Source organism: Watersipora subatra, chromosome 2, assembly GCF_963576615.1.
Source record: "Watersipora subatra chromosome 2, tzWatSuba1.1, whole genome shotgun sequence".
NCBI lineage: Eukaryota > Metazoa > Bryozoa > Gymnolaemata > Cheilostomatida > Watersiporidae > Watersipora > Watersipora subatra.
In genome coordinates, this window is record NC_088709.1 from 38,318,217 (window position 1) to 38,340,708 (window position 22,492).

The 22,492-nt window shown below is 38.3% G+C and overlaps 1 protein-coding gene across 1 annotated transcript in view; it reads right to left on the reverse strand.

Annotated features, from left to right (window-relative positions):
- LOC137387593 (calcium-dependent protein kinase C-like) overlaps positions 1-22,492 on the reverse strand; it is a 59,289-nt gene that overhangs the window by 16,144 nt on the left and 20,653 nt on the right. Inside the window, exons 2-5 of the mRNA XM_068074059.1 lie at positions 14,522-14,556; positions 11,025-11,107; positions 4,649-4,757; positions 2,073-2,201 (exon numbers count right to left, since the gene is read on the reverse strand). Coding sequence (XP_067930160.1) covers positions 2,073-2,201; positions 4,649-4,757; positions 11,025-11,107; positions 14,522-14,556 — 356 coding nt within the window. The remainder of the gene's footprint in view (positions 1-2,072; positions 2,202-4,648; positions 4,758-11,024; positions 11,108-14,521; positions 14,557-22,492) is intronic.

Here is a 22,492-nt window from a genome sequence, read left to right on the forward strand (position 1 = left end):
TACTAGTACTGTACTAGCGACCTCGTACTGTTTAAAGCTTTTGAAGTCTCTGTAACACTTTTGAGTCTTCTCACCAGAACTTTCTTACTCATCTCATCAACAATCGTTTACTCTTCTCACTAACGCTGCTTTCATGGACTTCCACACGCTACCGCCAACTTACAGGTCTCCGCAGCCTCCCAAAGCCTGTTATGCTATCCCTTGAACTCTTTACAGCTTTAAAAATTTATGAACAAGTATTGACAGTCTTTCCTGTAGTCTTTTATCCATGCCAACAGACACCTGCAGTCTCTTATCCATGGCAACAGACACCTGCAGTCTTTTATCCATGCTAACAGACACCTACAATATCTTATCTATGCCAATGGACACCTGCAGTCTCTTATCTATGCCTACAGACACTTGCAGTTTCTTATTCATGCTAACAGACACCTGAAGTCTCTTATCTATGCCTACAGACACCTGCAGACTTTACCCATGCCAACAGACACATTTGATCTCTTATCTCTGCTTACAGACACCTGCAGTCTGTTATTCATGCCATCAGACACCTGCAATATTCATATCAATGCCAACTGACACCTGCAGTATCTTATTCATGCCGACGGACACCTGTAGTTTTCTATCCATGCCAACAGACACCTGCAGTCTCTTATCCATGCTAACAGACACCTACAATATCTTATCTATGCCAATGGACACTTGCAGTCTCTGATCTATGCCTACAGACACTTGCAGTTTCTTATTCATGCTAACAGACACCTGAAGTCTTTTATCTATGCCTACAGACACCTGCAGTCTTTTATCCATGCAACAAACACCTGCAGTCTCTTACTCATGACAACAGACACCTGCAGTCTTTTATCTAAGCTAACAGACACCTACAATTTTGTATCTATGCCAATGGGCACCTACAGTCTCTTATCTATGCCTACAGACACCTGCAGTCTCTTATCCATGACAACAGACACCCACATTCTCTTACCCATGCCAACAGACACCTGTAGTCTCTTATTTATGCCAACAGACACCTGCAGACTTCACTCATGCCAACAGACACATGTAACCTCTTATCTCTGCTTCCAGAAACCTGCAGTCTGTTATTTATGCCAACAGACACCTGCAATATTCATATCTGCCAACTGACACCTGCAGTCTCTTATTCATGCCGATGGAGACCTGCAGTTTTCTATTTATGCCAACCGACACCTGCAGTCTTTTATGCATGCAACAAACACCTGCAGTCTCTTACTCATGACAACAAACACCTGCAGTCTCTTATTAATGACAACAGACACTTGCAGTCCCTTATTAATGACAACAGACACCTGCAGTCTCCTATTAATGACAACAGACACCTCCAGTCTCCTATTAATGACAACAGACACCTGCAGTCCTTTATTAATGCCAACAGACACCTGCAGTCTCTTATTAATGACAACAGACACCTGCAGTCTCTTATTAATGACAACAGACACCTGCAGTCTCTTATTAATGACAACAGACACCTGCAGTCTCTTATTAATGACAACAAAGACCTGCAGTCTCTTATTTATTCCAACAGACATCTGCATTCTTTCACCTATTTTGAGCGAGTGCTGTAGGCTTGCACAACTTTACTCCTAAAAACCATTGTGTCTTGAACTCTTTTAACAGCCTGATGAATTCCATAGACTCTCCGAGACTTTTTGTCTATCATAACCCTTTCTCGTAGACAACGTTCAAACAATGTGCATAAAATATGACCTTGAAAGCAACTCGGAGTGCTCTTTTAACTTCATCGCCATTGAAAAATTTAAGGCAATACTCTGTAGTGTCTTGTAGTTACAGCGATTTATAGAAGTGCTATTACAACAAGACAAGGCTAGCTTACTGTCAAGGCACTGAAAATTTTGTGAATAGTAGCTCATTTTAAAATAGAAACTGCATCACAAATACCTGTAAAAAGCTATGGCAAAAGCAATTATATTCACAAAATAGCAAACCCTTATGACACAAGCAACTCATAGATCACCAATATAGAGCAGCTGTCAAACATTAAAGTGTCATGTAAGCATCTATCTTTAGCTCACCAAGGACTGTAATCTCTTTTGGGCTGTGAGTGACTCTTAGATTTATTCTTCCTCGTAATTCTGTGTGGTCCACTCCGCATAGACTAGGAACCAACATTTTGCAGCGCTTGTGAATGTTTAACTCACAAGCTTAAAATATAAATAAAAAGACTGAAAGAATAGAACAGCAGCCTGAATATGAAAAGTTATTTCTTGCTGAGTAGTTTAGATTGCATCCACTTTAGCAAAATTAAACTGTTAACAGAAACCACAGAAACCTGTTATTTAATGAGTGAGCCATAGTATCACAAGTTACCTCTAGAGAGAAGGGTCATTAAAGTGAAACCTGTTATTTAATAAGTGAGCTATAGTATCACAAGTTACCTCTAGAGAGAAAGATAATTAAAGTGAAACCTGTTATTTAATAAGTGAGCTATAGTATCACAAGTTACCTCTAGAGAGAAAGATAATTAAAGTGAAACCTGTTATTTAATAAGTGAGCCATAGTATCACAAGTTACCTCTAGAGAGAAAGATAATTAAAGTGAAACCTGTTATTTAATAAGTGAGCCATAGTATCACAAGTTACCTCTAGAGAGAAAGATAATTAAAGTGAAACCTGTTATTTAATAAGTGAGCTATAGTATCACAAGTTACCTCTAGAGAGAAAGATAATTAAAGTGAAACCTGTTATTTAATGAGTGAGCCATAGTATCACAAGTTACCTCTAGAGAGAAAGATAATTAAAGTGAAACCTGTTATTTAATAAGTGAGCTATAGTATCACAAGTTACCTCTAGAGAGAAAGATAATTAAAGTGAAACCTGTTATTTATATAGTGAGCCATAGTATCACAAGTTACCTCTAGAGAGAAAGATAATTAAAGTGAAACCTGTTATTTAATAAGTGAGCCATAGTATCACAAGTTACCTCTAGAGAGAAAGATAATTAAAGTGAAACCTGTTATTTAATAAGTGAGCTATAGTATCACAAGTTACCTCTAGAGAGAAAGATAATTAAAGTGAAACCTGTTATTTAATGAGTGAGCCATAATATCACAAGTTACCTCTAGAGAGAAAGATAATTAAAGTGAAACCTGTTATTTAATAAGTGAGCCATAGTATCACAAGTTACCTCTAGAGAGAAGGGTCATTAAAGTGAAACCTGTTATTTAATGAGTGAGCCATAGTATCACAAGTTACCTCTAGAGAGAAGGGTCATTAAAGTGAAACCTGTTATTTAATGAGTGAGCCATAGTATCACAAGTTACCTCTAGAGAGAAGGGTCATTAAAGTGAAACCTGTTATTTAATGAGTGAGCCATAGTATCACAAGTTACCTCTAGAGAGAAAGATAATTAAAGTGAAACCTGTTATTTAATAAGTGAGCTATAGTATCACAAGTTACCTCTAGAGAGAAAGATAATTAAAGTGAAACCTGTTATTTAATAAGTGAGCTATAGTATCACAAGTTACCTCTAGAGAGAAAGATAATTAAAGTGAAACCTGTTATTTAATGAGTGAGCCATAGTATCACAAGTTACCTCTAGAGAGAAAGATAATTAAAGTGAAACCTGTTATTTAATAAGTGAGCCATAGTATCACAAGTTACCTCTAGAGAGAAGGGTCATTAAAGAGAAACCTGTTATTTAATGAGTGAGCCATAGTATCACAAGTTACCTCTAGAGAGAAGGGTCATTAAAGTGAAACCTGTTATTTAATAAGTGAGCTATAGTATCACAAGTTACCTCTAGAGAGAAGGGTCATTAAAGTGAAACCTGTTATTTAATAAGTGAGCTATAGTATCACAAGTTACCTCTAGAGAGAAGGGTCATTAAAGTGAAACCTGTTATTTAATAAGTGAGCTATAGTATCACAAGTTACCTCTAGAGAGAAGGGTCATTAAAGTGAAACCTGTTATTTAATAAGTGAGCCATAGTATCACAAGTTACCTCTAGAGAGAAGGGTCATTAAAGTGAAACCTGTTATTTAATGAGTGAGCCATAGTATCACAAGTTACCTCTAGAGAGAAAGATAATTAAAGTGAAACCTGTTATTTAATAAGTGAGCTATAGTATCACAAGTTACCTCTAGAGAGAAGGGTCATTAAAGTGAAACCTGTTATTTAATAAGTGAGCCATAGTATCACAAGTTACCTCTAGAGAGAAGGGTCATTAAAGTGAAACCTGTTATTTAATAAGTGAGCTATAGTATCACAAGTTACCTCTAGAGAGAAAGATAATTAAAGTGAAACCTGTTATTTAATAAGTGAGCCATAGTATCACAAGTTACCTCTAGAGAGAAGGGTCATTAAAGTGAAACCTGTTATTTAATAAGTGAGCTATAGTATCACAAGTTACCTCTAGAGAGAAAGATAATTAAAGTGAAACCTGTTATTTAATAAGTGAGCCATAGTATCACAAGTTACCTCTAGAGAGAAAGATAATTAAAGTGAAACCTGTTATTTAATAAGTGAGCCATAGTATCACAAGTTACCTCTAGAGAGAAGGGTCATAAAAGTGAAACCTGTTAAAGGTAAAGATCTAGACATACATGTAAGTAAAGTGTTAGACATAGTGTTAGACAAGTGTAAAGACATACCACTGCATTTAAGACCTTGGTGCATGAGGCCTGCTAAGAGAGAGCCACATTGGTTGCAGAAGGTTGGGCTGGAGTAGGTGTGTTCCTTAAACTTGTGTGGGTTAACATACTGCAAAGAGTAAGTTCAATTTAAAGCGAATGAGTGCACCTGTCATTCATGATTTTATGTACGGTTATACCTACAACAAAAGTAATAGAAAACAGAATTATGCGTTGCTTCTGGTTAGGATGTCAAAAACAACTTAGTTCTTCAGCAAACACTAGTAAACCTGAGCACCATGTCATCTGAAAACTAACACTAGTAAACCTGAGCACCATGTCATCTGAGAACTATCACCTAGTAAACCTGAGCACCATGTCATCTGAGAACTAACACTAGTAAACCTGAGCACCATGTCATCTGAGAACTAACACTAGTAAACCTGAGCATCATGTCATCTGAGAACTAACACTAGTAAACCTGAGCACCATGTCATCTGAGAACTATCACCTAGTAAACCTGAGCACCATGTCATCTGGGAACTAACACTAGTAAACCTGAGCACCATGTCATCTGAGAACTAACACTAGTAAACCTGAGCACCATGTCATCTGAGAACTATCACCTAGTAAACCTGAGCACCATGTCATCTGAGAACTAACACTAGTAAACCTGAGCACCATGTCATCTGAGAACTAACACTAGTAAACCTGAGCACCATGTCATCTGAGAACTAACACTAGTAAACCTGAGCATCATGTCATCTGAGAACTAACACTAGTAAACCTGAGCACCATGTCATCTGAGAACTATCACCTAGTAAACCTGAGCACCATGTCATCTGAGAACTAACACTAGTAAACCTGAGCACCATGTCATCTGAGAACTAACACTAGTAAACCTGAGCACCATGTCATCTGAGAACTAACACTAGTAAACCTGAGCACCATGTCATCTGAGAACTAACACTAGTAAACCTGAGCATCATGTCATCTGAGAACTAACACTAGTAAACCTGAGCACCATGTCATCTGAAAACTAACACCTAGTAAACCTGAGCACTATGTCATCTGAGAACTAACACTAGTAAACCTGAGCACCATGTCATCTGAGAACTAACACTAGTAAACCTGAGCCCCATGTCATCTGAGAACTATCACCTAGTAAACCTGAGCACCATGTCATCTGAGAGCTATCACCTAGTAAACCTGAACTATCATCATAATAATATCTTCATCAACCCACATAATATCTTCATCAACCCACATAATATCTTCATCAACCCACATAATATCTTCATCAACCCACGTAATATCTTCATCAACCCACATAATATCTTCATCAACTCACATAATATCTTCATCAACCCACATAATATTTTCATCAACCCACATAATATCTTCATCAACCCACATAATATCTTCATCAACCCACATAATAGCTTCATCAACCCACATAGTATCTTCGTCAACCCACATAATATTGAGTCAACCCACATAATATTGAGTCAACCCACATAATATTGAGTCAACCCACATAGTATCTTCGTCAACCCACATAATACTGAGTCAACCCACATGATATTGAGTCAACCAAAATCTTGTAGGTTACTGCGGCCAGACAAAAATGTTTCTATAGCTTCTTGCGTGTATAATCTTCTCTTTTGTAGCTATGTATAGATTAGATGATAACACAGATATGTAGCCTTGAAAACTCGTGCAAAATTGTTCAAGCACGGTACCCAAATTCGAAGGCTGAAATTAAGTGTGAATAGGATTTCGCTACCAACATATTCATCTAGCATTTAATTGGTAACAAAATTATGTGCAATATTTGACAGCAAAGTCACTCGCATATGCAATACTCAAGCGATTGCCTAGTTACCGTGTCTCGGTGGTAAATATATCTTGCATCATCAGGTGAACTGTGTTGCAAGAAGCTGGAACAAAAGATCCAGCTATCTCTGCTTTTCACTGGCTCATAATATATCTTTGTTATGCTACTCAATACATTCTACGATTATCTACATGTAAGTCAATTTAACAACAACAAAGTTTATGCCAACAACATATACATATAGGTCTTTTTGCAGAGGCTAAACAGGCATCTTTTCATGTTTTCAAACATTACAGTTGTACATGTATATACATACTGTGAAGATTTACATGATCTAGAAAAGGTAAAGAGAGGTGAAGGGAAGGAAAACGTGTTCAAAATATTTAGGATATAAGTGAGGCAAAAGCTTAACATAGCTGACTGCTTGTGTTTTACATATTTGAAGTTGATGTCCATTTGATACCTCAGTTTTCAGCTAATACGAACAGCGCAATCGTATGGCGCCTTACAGTGCCTCGCGTTGCGCGTTCACAACTCGAGTTGCACAACTCGAGTTGTGAACACGCAATGCGACTTTTCAAAAGTAAGTTGCAATATATTGGTATTACGGTAGCATAACCGTAGATCTGGTTATATTAACAATGGTAGAAAAATAGGCACCCGTTAGCTAATAGAAATTAAACTATGTATGTACTGTAAAACTAAAGCTAATAGCGAATTATACTGCGCCGAGTTTGCAACTCGAGTTGTACAACTCGAGTTACACAACTCGAGTTCATCAAAAATCCAAGCCGAGTTCTTTTAACAGCAACTCGAGTTCAACAACTCGGCTTCAGAACATCTCATCATTTCATTTTCTCTAGCTATATTTTCTATGTATGAAATTTATTTTGGTGCATCATTAAACGCCGTTGAAATAATTTCTATGTTCATTTTCGGTGTTCATTCAGTTTCTTGTCAGGTTCTAGAAAGATAACTCTTTTTTCATTTGAAAAAGAAGTGGCCTACCTACCACATAGATTGTTTTTTAGTTTGCTTTTTACATTCTACAATTGTTTTTGTCTCATTATATTTATAGAAATAAATATGCGCAAATATCGCCAATATATACACGTATATATATAATTTAAATGTGTCTATATATTTAAACTATTATTATTAAATTTCTGTAAATGTTCTGTAAATGAGATACCCCAATTACTCACTTTGCTTTTTACAAACCCTTGTTAGTTTTGCGTATAACACAACTCGAGTTAATCATAAACCCAGGCCGAGTTGTGCAATTCGGCAACTCGAGTTGTACAACTCGAGTTGTGAACGCGCAACGCGAGGCACTGTAAGGCGCCATACAATTGTGTTTTCATCTGCCTTCTTATAGCACAGTGAAATCTTAGCACCAAAGAGCTTTCTACCGTCACTTGAAGTCTTACAGTTCAATTCATTCAAACAGTGCAAACAGTTCATAATTTTCCAAATGAGTGTTTAAATTTTGGGCTCGTACTTAAAACTACCAAAATAATACCAATATAATGTAACTACCAATACAACATAAACACTATTATAACTACCAATACAACATAAACATTATTATAACTAACAATATAGCATAAACATTTTTATAACTAAATTTTCATAACTAATAATATAACATAAAGGTTATTATAACTAACAATATAACAAGAAAATTTTTATAACTAACAATATAATACAAACATTCTAAAAACTATCAATTAAAGGTAGATATTTTTCACATAATACTCGATTTATAATCAGGTACTTGTCTCCCCTTAGTATTATTGTGTGAGGATTAACCGGTATTTGTCTCCCCTTAGTATTATTGCGTGAGGATTAACCGGTACTTGTCTCCCCTTAGTATTATTGCATGGGGATTAACCGGTACTTGTCTCCACTTAGTATTATTGCGTGAAGATCAACGTTTCTGCATGGTCAGCCTAGCTCTTCACAAAATCTTGTGTTTTATAAAAATATGATACACTAAAGTAGTAGTCTTTTGGCAGTTTTGCAAATTTTATTGCACAAAAGCTTTATTAGCTTGAATTCATTTTTCAGTTAAAATTGTGATTACCTATGTGAGAGTGTTTAAAAAAATGAGTTTTTGCGACATATTTTAACAAGCAAGCCCATTTCACCTTAAATTGTTATACCACAAGTTATGTGACATTTGTTAAAAAAATTACATGAGAAAGTAACAGCAAAAAAGGCTTTGTTAGCCTTGTTTCATCTACTCTCACTGCATATTTTGGAATTTGTATGGGGCGGCATAGAGGGGCGGCAGAGTGCATAGCAAGGAATCAGATTAGTCCTGAAGAGAAGCGCTGACAAGTTATAAATAGAGAAACTTACCTGACTAGGGAGCTGCAAGTAGGCAATGAGAAGCAACTTGACAGAAGATAATAATCATATTTATACGAGAAGTTTACTTATTCGACTTGGCTAACTACCAAGCACTTTTAACTTCATTTTTTAAACGATTTTAAGTTTTGCAATAGGATAATTGCAGTTAGAGAGTTTATTCATAAGATCTCGACCTCTAAAGTTGCCAAGTATTTAACAAACTAGCCATAGAGTAATTTTAATCACTGAGAAAGTCTGTAAGAAATTTTACAATTTCTGAAAGTGGTCATGTGAAATACTAGTTTGAATTTGGAGTAATGTGCTCCTGAAACAATCTTTGAGTGGAGTGAAAAGCATCATTTTTAGCAAATGATCTTCTAATTATCTAATAGAAGCTCGTCTGCTTAGTAAGTACAAACTGGTAATATGGACCAAAGTGCGGGGTTGTCCTTTCAACCTGAATAACTGGTTGCACATTGCTAGTTACATGTAATTTTTAATTCTTTACATAAAACTTAAATATAATGAAAATAAACACATAAAACCATATTTTAACTAAAACCTTAAAAAACTTTATTATTATTACAGCACTTGTTAATACAATATCCAATCTGTCAGCATTAAAATGTATAGTTGACAGTATTTGAGCATGTCATTTTACAAAAAATAAAGAATGAAAAATGAATCTAAATTTAATTCTGTTACAATCACATAGTGAAAAAATGTTACTTCTCGAGGCTCAAGGAGTCGTCTTGGAGCTCAGGGCTTTTTGTGTCACATCAAACTGTTGCAGTCTTCTTTTTTATCTTTTTGTTTTTCAACCCTCTTAAATTCCATAGCTAAAGATTATAAACAGATTCTAACAAGGAATATTACAATGAGCTTTTCAGAGATTTTTAAACCAGCAAATCTTAAGCGGTTTGAGTTGATGAGGTATTCTATGCTCATTCTTTCACAAGTTGTTGTCTTGCACTGCTTATCTCGAGACAACCTCATTCGCTCAGTGATTACCCTTAGGTTTTTACTGACTAGACTGAGGTTTTCATTGATTAGCTTTAGGTTTTCACTTATTAGCCTTAGGTTTTCACTTATTAGCTTTAGGTTTTCACTGATTAGCCTTAGGTTTTCGCTGATTAACCTTAAGTTTTCTTACATGAATAGCTTTAGATTTTTTTACGTAAAAATCTACAAACTGAGTTTAGGGTACTTCTAATAAAGTTCTGCAAGTCTCAGGCTATTTCCATTCCCTACACAAGATAGGACAATTATATAAATAAGTTTGTTGGTTTGTTTGTATTTCATTTGGATTTGTTAAAATATGGGTCAGTATAGCCTGATTGAGCTTTCTAAATCACCATCAAAGGAGTACATAATAAACATTCATATAAATACGCTGTTACTAATTCAAAATTAGGGTACGTTTTATTTAGTACGAGTAATCAGTTCTCTACTATTTAGTACTAGTAATCAGTTCCCTTCTATTTAGCATGAGTAATCAGTTCCCTTCTATTTAGCATGAGTAATCAGTTCCCTTCTATTTAGTACGAGTAATCAGTTCCCTTCTATTTAGTACGAGTAATCAGTCCCCTTCTATTTAGTACGAGTAATCAGTCCCCTTTTATTTAGTACGAGTAATCAGTCCCCTTCTATTTAGTACGAGTAATCAGTCCCCTTCTATTTACTACGAGTAATCAGTCCCCTTCTATTTAGTATGAGTAATCAGTCCCTTTCTATTTAGTACTAGTAATCAGTTCCCTTCTATTTAGTACGAGTAATCAGTTCCCTTCTATTTAGTACGAGTAATCAGTCCCCTTCTATTTAGTACGAGTAATCAGTCCCTTTCTATTTAGTACTAGTAATCAGTTCCCTTCTATTTAGTACGAGTAATCAGTCCCCTTCTATTTAGTACGAGTAATCAGTCCCCTTCTATTTAGTACGAGTAATCAGTCCCCTTCTATTTAGTACGAGTAATCAGTTCCTTTCTATTTAGTACAAGTAATCAGTCTCCTTCTATTTAGTACGAGTAATCAGTCCCTTTCTATTTAGTACGAGTTACCAAGAATCATTAAAGAAATTCAAGAAACTTGTGCAACTATTTGATTGAGTAAGAGAGGTAAACTCCGTTAACAAAACAACCTGCCTAAGATTGAATAAGACATGCAAAAAGATCTTACCAAAAAGGTTATCATGGCTAAAGCTACTTACATCAGTGTCAGCGCCTTGGTCAGCCCCTGGGCAGTTGAAGCCCACAAACTCGTGGCATCGTTTGTGTACCGTGAACATACATGCTAAAAGATATACGTATAGCATTCACCTCTAGCTATCTAAGATATACGTATAGCATTCACCTCTAGCTATCTAACATGCATTGCATGAGCATCAAGCGCTGTACCAGCAGAGATGAAGAGATGAAGAGATTTATCAACAAAACACATTATGGGCAATTTTTGATGAAAATTGAAAAAAGTTGAACAAAAATTTTTTAATGTAGTGGCAGTGTGTATGTTCAAGAGACGCCAACTCCCGCATATTGGACACATAAACTTTCACTTTCCCTTGAGAATTAGGGCATGAGTCATGTCATGTCTAAAGCAAATCAAATCAATGCAATTTTTTCCTTTTGAAATTATTAAAAATTGTCTAATAAATAATTCATACTATTCTTGCTTTCCTTTGTGTTCAGTGTATTATGTTTAAGTAGGCCTACATCGGCGCTGACATTGACCTTGGATAATTATTCACCAGTCCTGAGAATCAAATTGCTGCTTTGTTCACTTGCAAACATCACTGCTGTTTTACTATTTAGCCTTAGTTACTAATATTTAGCGTTAGTTACTACTATTTAGCCTTAGTTACTAATATTTAGCGATAGTTACTACTATTTAGCCTTAGTTACTAATATTTAGCGTTAGTTACTACTATTTAGCCTTAGTTACTAATATTTAGCCTAAGTTACTCTCATGACTCTAAATAGAGTTGCAAAACCTTTGAAATTCATAGCTTGGTTAAAGCACACTGCTATACCAGAGTTGTCCTATCTTTTGTGTTGAGTCATTAGTAGCAGTGCCTGCAAATCTTGCCAGTTTACATAATCAAAATTGATTCAGGTTTTTATATCTCATCAACATGTATTTTTTGATAGAGGGAAAGTATATAAAGATGATGGGTAGCAGAAAGATTGCAGACTGTAGCAAGATTTCTCCATTTCATTATATCCAATCAGTCATTCCTGGAAATAAATTAAGTTCTATTGTGATGCCTGTTTTCTTTAAAACCAGACATCACTTCCTTCACATTTAAATAATTAGCAGTTCATAAGACTGTTTTCCTTTGTGTCACCAGATCTCAGATTCAGTTTACAGTAAAATCAACTTTTAGTTATAAAGTGTTTGCTGGCTTACAGGCCTCTTAAGCATTGCTTGGATCTCATTAGTCATCAATTCTAGTTTCTCTTCAAAAAAGCACCAAAATACTTTTTGAAATCTTCTCAAACTCTAGAACTCTATATATTATATTAATAGGTCAACATTAATAGGTCAACATTAATAGGTCAACACGCGCGTTTACTTCTTCACTCGATGTGTGTCACCCTCTTCAGCCATGATTACAGTCTGAGATGAAAGGTTGCTACAAGCAGGATGTGAACTAATGACATTCGTCTCTGTTTGGCAGCATGCTGCCGCAGCGCCATTCAAAGACTTGTTGTCAAGGTAAGCAAGGTGTTGCTAAGGTAGCATCTTTAATGCGCTGTTATTTACCTAATTAAGCATAGGGCACTCTGCTTCTCACATAAAAACTCTAGAATTTTTAATTGGTTATAGTAACCCATTTGAATTTTCAGCAACTTCCCAGGGGCAGGTAAGATATTAAAAATCTGCAAGAAATAAAGACTTGATTGAACCTCGAGACCTCGTCTGTCTGTCTGTCCTGTCTGTCACAAGCGAAGTCATTCAGTTTACACTGTAGAATATGTTGCACACGCACTGAAATACTTGATTCTACTGTTTTGCTGTTATTGATGCGGAATGAGATAAGGAAAAGTTAGATGAACAATTAATCAACACTGTCATATCATTGCAGCACTTGCTGCATGCTAACATGCCTGCATGGCATTGATACAACTGACAATACAAGTGAGACCCAGAGGCATTGGAGCTCTGTTGATTTGAGCTGTTCTGTAAGCAATTATAAAAAATACGCATCCAAGTGTGTTGTGCTGTATTGATTTTTTTTGCTTTGTTGAAAACTTATCGCTTAGTAGCCTAAATATCTTGGTCAGCTCAGTTTTGACCGGACTTGCTTGGAAAGAATACAATTTGACTCTTGCAAGGGGCAGCAGCAGCTAATGATATGCATTAGCAAAAACGGCATGGGCAGACAACTTGTCTAAATTTTAAATGATGTCCGCAAATAATTTTAGCTGGAGGCACCAACAGTTATGTTACTAACAGGTATACTATTAGAAGTTGTACTACCAGCTGTTGTACCACTAGTAGTTATACTATTTGTAGCTCTGCTGCGTTCTCACCAATGATATACAGCACCCATGAGGTCTGTATATCATTAGTTCTCACACACATATTTACATTTGTTAGATACTAGAAAAAGGGTCAACTTACTTTGCTGGTGAGATTACAAACACTTTGATAATAGCACACGTCTCTTAGGTTTAACAGATATGACCTTTGCATTCATTATAAGCCACCTCATGTCATTATTGTAATAATTTAACAACCAACAAAATCTATACACACACAGCTGCTAAGTTTTAAATGGGTTTTTAATAAGAATGAGCAAATAATTTATTATACAATCAATAAGTTCTTAGATAATCTAGAACTAATAGTAGAAGTGACTTTTGTTTCATATATACTAGGGAAGCTGTAAAGGTCTGACAGCTGGCAGCTGACAGCATGACAGCTGATGGCAAATTCGCTTCCTATTTTGGAGTTATGATAGCCTCTAGAATACTTACAGGTTTGTATATGGAGCAGAGGCTATCATTGCACTAGTATGCTAGAGAGGGTCTGATTATGCTAGCTTATAATGTATACAAATTCATTGCCGGCTCAGAGTTTTTACTGCATACGTAAAAATTTGTGTAACTTGACTTCTCTTTCATTGATTTCATACACTTCAACTTTTAAAATAATGAATGCTTTTTCAACTGTCAGCAGAAGCTGCTTGTAATAGAAATTATGTTCATTTGCAACATTCCCAGCACAAATAACGAGATTTATATTAATATATTACTAGCCCCACTTCTTTATTTCATATTTACCCAAATCTCTTAACAATGAAAGTCAATTTATCAGGTCGTTAAAGCAAAAACTAGAGCTTGAGAAAGGCTGAGAGTATCACCAGCAATGCAACGTGGAGGGTAGCACCAGCGATGCAACATGGAGGGTAGCACCAGCGATGCAATGTGGAGAATAGCACCAGCGATGCAATGTGGAGAGTAGCACCAGTGATGCAACGTGGAGAGTATCACCAGCGATGCAACGTGGAGAGTATCACCAGCGATGCAACGTGGAGAGTATCACCAGCGATGCAACGTGGAGAGTATTACCAGCGATGCAACGTGGAGAGTAGCACCAGCGATGCAACGTGGAGGGTAGCACCAGCGATGCAACGTGGAGGGTAGCACCAGCGATGCAATGTGGAGAGCAAGCATGGAAAGCGGACAATGGAAGGCTACTCACTTTGACACTGGAACCCTTGTTTGCCAAACAGCCCCCTGTAACAGATGAGCGATTACTGATTGTTAATTATATTTATTGAAAGTCTGCTGCCAGAATCAAAGAACATTGTCGGAACCTTTGTTACCCCAACATCGCAAGCGGTTGGAACAGCAGATAACCAGAGATGCCCAGACTAGTTTACAGTTGATTGGAGACTAGCAAGATATTTTCAAAGTGCTCCACGCTGACTCGACCATCAAAGACTAGAGTCTATTCATCAGGAAGGCCAGATCGCTTGATCTCACCAGACATAGCCTTTGGATCAATGCTTCTTTCATTACCTTATATACCATTATTATGACTACTACATGTATATGCGGTCAATCAGCAATCAGGGAGCATGAGAGCCCTAGATATTCCCCAAGCAGTGCCTGCAGCCCTGTTTCTGCATAAAGGGTGAACCTAATAGTGATAATAATTATTCCATATTATGTATAAAATATTAATCTTTATGTAAGCATATTTATAGATGACATAAACCTTCATCTTAATATAATGCACAAGCAGTGGGAAGTCGGGAATCAGCTCTGCTTGTTGACTTGAGGCTGCTTTCGCATGATGCGGGGTAAAACCTTTGAAACCAAATCTCTTGAGATAAATGCAACGAATGTTGAAACGTGATTTACCTATGAGCAATCTGTAAAGCACGTTCTGTTTACTTGTAGTGACACTATGGCAGCATATGAGAGGCAGCACATGAGAGGCAGCGCATAAGAGGCAGCACATGAGATATGTGGACTGAAATACCTTGCTTGTAAGTTATAGCGCCATGAAGGAGAAACTTACAATCGATGGAGATATGAAGTTGTGACCCGCTGTTGATGGTTTGACTGCCAAATCTCTTAAACAGTATCACCGATTATCTAACTATTCGGTCCTGGACGATTAGTCTAATTACGACTAGCTCAAAGCCGATTGGTCTAAAACCAACTCGTTTATTGATACGATTGGTCCAATGACACCATTCGTCTAATGCTGATAAATTCAAATATACAGATTAGTCGAAGTGCTGTGCCAGAATTCTTTATTCTAGCTGTGGCTATTTTCCTTGTCGAATAAGCCAGAAAAACTTAGAAAATGGCATGAACAGTTGGAGATACCGGTAGACTTTGCACGTATTGGAATTTTAAGCTAATCTCCAATTACCAAAACAACAAAAAAAGTAAATCTTACTTTTGCATTTTTTAAATCTTTTGTACAAAAAATTACCTGAATTTACATTTGGTTCAATAAAATTTTTGTTATTTCTACCTGAGTGTACTAAATACAAATCTCTTATTTAAGTTTTCTTATATTTCTACCCTTGTCTTTACACCCATTTTAGACGTACCATCATTAGGCTAATTGGCATATTTGACGAATTGGTTTTAGACTAAATGTCTAATGGACGAATTGGTCCATTAAACGTAATCATACCAAATCCCTGACTATTACGGCTGCAGTCTGATAATTTGTTAATAAACGCATGACTTTAGTATCAGGAAACTAAATAGCACAAAATCACTCAGTAAGTTACTAGGTAGAAATGCTATTAGTTCAACAGAAGTTAATTTTGGCTAACTAGCTCATGGTAAGCAGTCTCTAGTCGAAGTTAAGTTGTCTCAAAACTTGACAATGAACACATAGAGGTCTGTTTTACCAACCGAGCATATGACAGCCTTTAGTTCTCATCAATCCCCTTTCTGACCTTACCAATCTACTGTCTACTATGCTGACCCTACCAATCTACTGTCTACTATGCTGACCCTACCAATCTACTGTCTACTATGCTGACCCTACCAATCTACTGTCTACTATGCTGACCTTATCAATCTACTGTCTACTATGCTGACCCTACCAATCTACTGTCTACTATGCTGACCCTACCAATCTACTGTCTACTATGCTGACCCTACCAATCTACTGTCTACTATGCTGACCCTACCAATCTACTGTCTACTATGCTGACCCTACCAATCTACTGTCTACTATGCTGACCCTACCAATCTACTGTCTACTATGCTGACCCTACCAATCTACTGTCTACTATGCTGACCTTACCAATCTACTGTCTACTATGCTGACCCTACCAATCTACTGTCTACTATGCTGACCTTACCAATCTACTGTCTACTATGCTGACCCTACCAATCTACTGTCTACTATGCTGACCTTACCAATCTATTGTCTACTATGCTGACCCTACCAATCTACTGTCTACTATGCTGACCTTACCAATCTACTGTCTACTATGCTGACCCTACCAATCTACTGTCTACTATGCTGACCTTACCAATCTACTGTCTACTATGCTGACCCTACCAATCTACTGTCTACTATGCTGACCTTACCAATCTACTGTCTACTATGCTGACCCTACCAATCTACTGTCTACTATGCTGACCTTACCAATCTACTGTCTACTATGCTGACCCTACCAATCTACTGTCTACTATGCTGACCCTACCAATCTACTGTCTACTATGCTGACCTTACCAATCTACTGTCTACTATGCTGACCCTACCAATCTACTGTCTACTATGCTGACCTTACCAATCTACTGTCTACTATGCTGACCCTACCAATCTACTGTCTACTATGCTGACCTTACCAATCTACTGTCTACTATGCTGACCCTACCAATCTACTATCTACTATGCTGACCCTACCAATCTACTGTCTACTATGCTGACCTTACCAATCTACTGTCTACTATGCTGACCCTACCAATCTACTGTCTACTATGCTGACCCTACCAATCTACTGTCTACTATGCTGACCTTACCAATCTACTGTCTACTATGCTGACCCTACCAATCTACTGTCTACTATGCTGACCCTACCAATCTACTGTCTACTATGCTGACCTTACCAATCTACTGTCTACTATGCTGACCCTACCAATCTACTGTCTACTATGCTGACCCTACCAATCTACTGTCTACTATGCTGACCCTACCAATCTACTGTCTACTATGCTGACTTTACCAATCTACTGTCTACTATGCTGACCTTACCAATCTACTGTCTACTATGCTGACCCTACCAATCTACTGTCTACTATGCTGACCCTACCAATCTACTGTCTACTATGCTGACCCTACCAATCTACTGTCTACTATGCTGACCCTACCAATCTACTGTCTACTATGCTGACCCTACCAATCTACTGTCTACTATGCTGACCTTACCAATCTACTGTCTACTATGCTGACCCTACCAATCTACTGTCTACTATGCTGACCCTACCAATCTACTGTCTACTATGCTGACCCTACCAATCTACTGTCTACTATGCTGACCCTACCAATCTACTGTCTACTATGCTGACCTTTACCAATCTACTGTCTACTATGCTGACCTTACCAATCTACTGTCTACTATGCTGACCCTACCAATCTACTGTCTACTATGCTGACCCTACCAATCTACTGTCTACTATGCTGACCCTACCAATCTACTGTCTACTATGCTGACCCTACCAATCTACTGTCTACTATGCTGACCCTACCAATCTACTGTCTACTATGCTGACCCTACCAATCTACTGTCTACTATGCTGACCCTACCAATCTACTGTCTACTATGCTGACCCTACCAATCTACTGTCTACTATGCTGACCTTTACCAATCTACTGTCTACTATGCTGACCTTACCAATCTACTGTCTACTATGCTGACCCTACCAATCTACTGTCTACTATGCTGACCCTACCAATCTACTGTCTACTATGCTGACCCTACCAATCTACTGTCTACTATGCTGACCTTACCAATCTACTGTCTACTATGCTGACCCTACCAATCTACTGTCTACTATGCTGACCCTACCAATCTACTGTCTACTATGCTGACCTTACCAATCTATTGTCTACTATGCTGACCCTACCAATCTACTGTCTACTATGCTGACCTTACCAATCTACTGTCTACTATGCTGACCCTACCAATCTACTGTCTACTATGCTGACCTTACCAATCTACTGTCTACTATGCTGACCCTACCAATCTACTGTCTACTATGCTGACCTTACCAATCTACTGTCTACTATGCTGACCCTACCAATCTACTGTCTACTATGCTGACCCTACCAATCTACTGTCTACTATGCTGACCTTACCAATCTACTGTCTACTATGCTGACCCTACCAATCTACTGTCTACTATGCTGACCTTACCAATCTACTGTCTACTATGCTGACCCTACCAATCTACTGTCTACTATGCTGACCTTACCAATCTACTGTCTACTATGCTGACCCTACCAATCTACTGTCTACTATGCTGACCCTACCAATCTACTGTCTACTATGCTGACCTTACCAATCTACTGTCTACTATGCTGACCCTACCAATCTACTGTCTACTATGCTGACCCTACCAATCTACTGTCTACTATGCTGACCCTACCAATCTACTGTCTACTATGCTGACCCTACCAATCTACTGTCTACTATGCTGACCTTACCAATCTACTGTCTACTATGCTGACCCTACCAATCTACTGTCTACTATGCTGACCTTACCAATCTACTGTCTACTATGCTGACCCTACCAATCTACTGTCTACTATGCTGACCTTACCAATCTACTGTCTACTATGCTGACCCTACCAATCTACTATCTACTATGCTGACCCTACCAATCTACTGTCTACTATGCTGACCTTACCAATCTACTGTCTACTATGCTGACCCTACCAATCTACTGTCTACTATGCTGACCCTACCAATCTACTGTCTACTATGCTGACCTTACCAATCTACTGTCTACTATGCTGACCCTACCAATCTACTGTCTACTATGCTGACCCTACCAATCTACTGTCTACTATGCTGACCTTACCAATCTACTGTCTACTATGCTGACCCTACCAATCTACTGTCTACTATGCTGACCCTACCAATCTACTGTCTACTATGCTGACCCTACCAATCTACTGTCTACTATGCTGACTTTACCAATCTACTGTCTACTATGCTGACCCTTACCAATCTACTGTCTACTATGCTGACCCTACCAATCTACTGTCTACTATGCTGACCCTACCAATCTACTGTCTACTATGCTGACCCTACCAATCTACTGTCTACTATGCTGACCCTACCAATCTACTGTCTACTATGCTGACCCTACCAATCTACTGTCTACTATGCTGACCTTACCAATCTACTGTCTACTATGCTGACCCTACCAATCTACTGTCTACTATGCTGACCCTACCAATCTACTGTCTACTATGCTGACCCTACCAATCTACTGTCTACTATGCTGACCCTACCAATCTACTGTCTACTATGCTGACTTTACCAATCTACTGTCTACTATGCTGACCTTACCAATCTACTGTCTACTATGCTGACCCTACCAATCTACTGTCTACTATGCTGACCCTACCAATCTACTGTCTACTATGCTGACCCTACCAATCTACTGTCTACTATGCTGACCCTACCAATCTACTGTCTACTATGCTGACCCTACCAATCTACTGTCTACTATGTTGACCCTACCAATCTACTGTCTACTATGCTGACCCTACCAATCTACTGTCTACTATGCTGACCCTACCAATCTACTGTCTACTATGCTGACTTTACCAATCTACTGTCTACTATGCTGACCTTACCAATCTACTGTCTACTATGCTGACCCTACCAATCTACTGTCTACTATGCTGACCCTACCAATCTACTGTCTACTATGCTGACCCTACCAATCTACTGTCTACTATGCTGACCTTACCAATCTACTGTCTACTATGCTGACCCTACCAATCTACTGTCTACTATGCTGACCCTACCAATCTACTGTCTACTATGCTGACCTTACCAATCTATTGTCTACTATGCTGACCCTACCAATCTACTGTCTACTATGCTGACCTTACCAATCTACTGTCTACTATGCTGACCCTACCAATCTACTGTCTACTATGCTGACCTTACCAATCTACTGTCTACTATGCTGACCCTACCAATCTACTGTCTACTATGCTGACCTTACCAATCTACTGTCTACTATGCTGACCCTACCAATCTACTGTCTACTATGCTGACCCTACCAATCTACTGTCTACTATGCTGACCTTACCAATCTACTGTCTACTATGCTGACCCTACCAATCTACTGTCTACTATGCTGACCTTACCAATCTACTGTCTACTATGCTGACCCTACCAATCTACTGTCTACTATGCTGACCTTACCAATCTACTGTCTACTATGCTGACCCTACCAATCTACTGTCTACTATGCTGACCCTACCAATCTACTGTCTACTATGCTGACCTTACCAATCTACTGTCTACTATGCTGACCCTACCAATCTACTGTCTACTATGCTGACCCTACCAATCTACTGTCTACTATGCTGACCTTACCAATCTACTGTCTACTATGCTGACCCTACCAATCTACTGTCTACTATGCTGACCCTACCAATCTACTGTCTACTATGCTGACCCTACCAATCTACTGTCTACTATGCTGACCCTACCAATCTACTGTCTACTATGCTGACTTTACCAATCTACTGTCTACTATGCTGACCTTACCAATCTACTGTCTACTATGCTGACCCTACCAATCTACTGTCTACTATGCTGACCCTACCAATCTACTGTCTACTATGCTGACCCTACCAATCTACTGTCTACTATGCTGACCCTACCAATCTACTGTCTACTATGCTGACCCTACCAATCTACTGTCTACTATGCTGACCCTACCAATCTACTGTCTACTATGCTGACCCTACCAATCTACTGTCTACTATGCTGACTTTACCAATCTACTGTCTACTATGCTGACCTTACCAATCTACTGTCTACTATGCTGACCCTACCAATCTACTGTCTACTATGCTGACCCTACCAATCTACTGTCTACTATGCTGACCCTACCAATCTACTGTCTACTATGCTGACCTTACCAATCTACTGTCTACTATGCTGACCCTACCAATCTACTGTCTACTATGCTGACCTTACCAATCTACTGTCTACTATGCTGACCCTACCAATCTACTGTCTACTATGCTGACCCTACCAATCTACTGTCTACTATGCTGACCCTACCAATCTACTGTCTACTATGCTGACCCTACCAATCTACTGTCTACTATGCTGACCCTACCAATCTACTGTCTACTATGCTGACTTTACCAATCTACTGTCTACTATGCTGACCTTACCAATCTACTGTCTACTATGCTGACCCTACCAATCTACTGTCTACTATGCTGACCCTACCAATCTACTGTCTACTATGCTGACCCTACCAATCTACTGTCTACTATGCTGACCCTACCAATCTACTGTCTACTATGCTGACCCTACCAATCTACTGTCTACTATGCTGACCTTACCAATCTACTGTCTACTATGCTGACCCTACCAATCTACTGTCTACTATGCTGACCTTACCAATCTACTGTCTACTATGCTGACCCTACCAATCTACTGTCTACTATGCTGACCCTACCAATCTACTGTCTACTATGCTGACCCTACCAATCTACTGTCTACTATGCTGACCCTACCAATCTACTGTCTACTATGCTGACCTTACCAATCTACTGTCTACTATGCTGACCCTACCAATCTACTGTCTACTATGCTGACCTTACCAATCTACTGTCTACTATGCTGACCCTACCAATCTACTGTCTACTATGCTGACCCTACCAATCTACTGTCTACTATGCTGACTTTACCAATCTACTGTCTACTATGCTGACCTTACCAATCTACTGTCTACTATGCTGACCCTACCAATCTACTGTCTACTATGCTGACCTTACCAATCTACTGTCTACTATGCTGACCCTACCAATCTACTGTCTACTATGCTGACCTTACCAATCTACTGTCTACTATGCTGACCCTACCAATCTACTGTCTACTATGCTGACCCTACCAATCTACTGTCTACTATGCTGACCCTACCA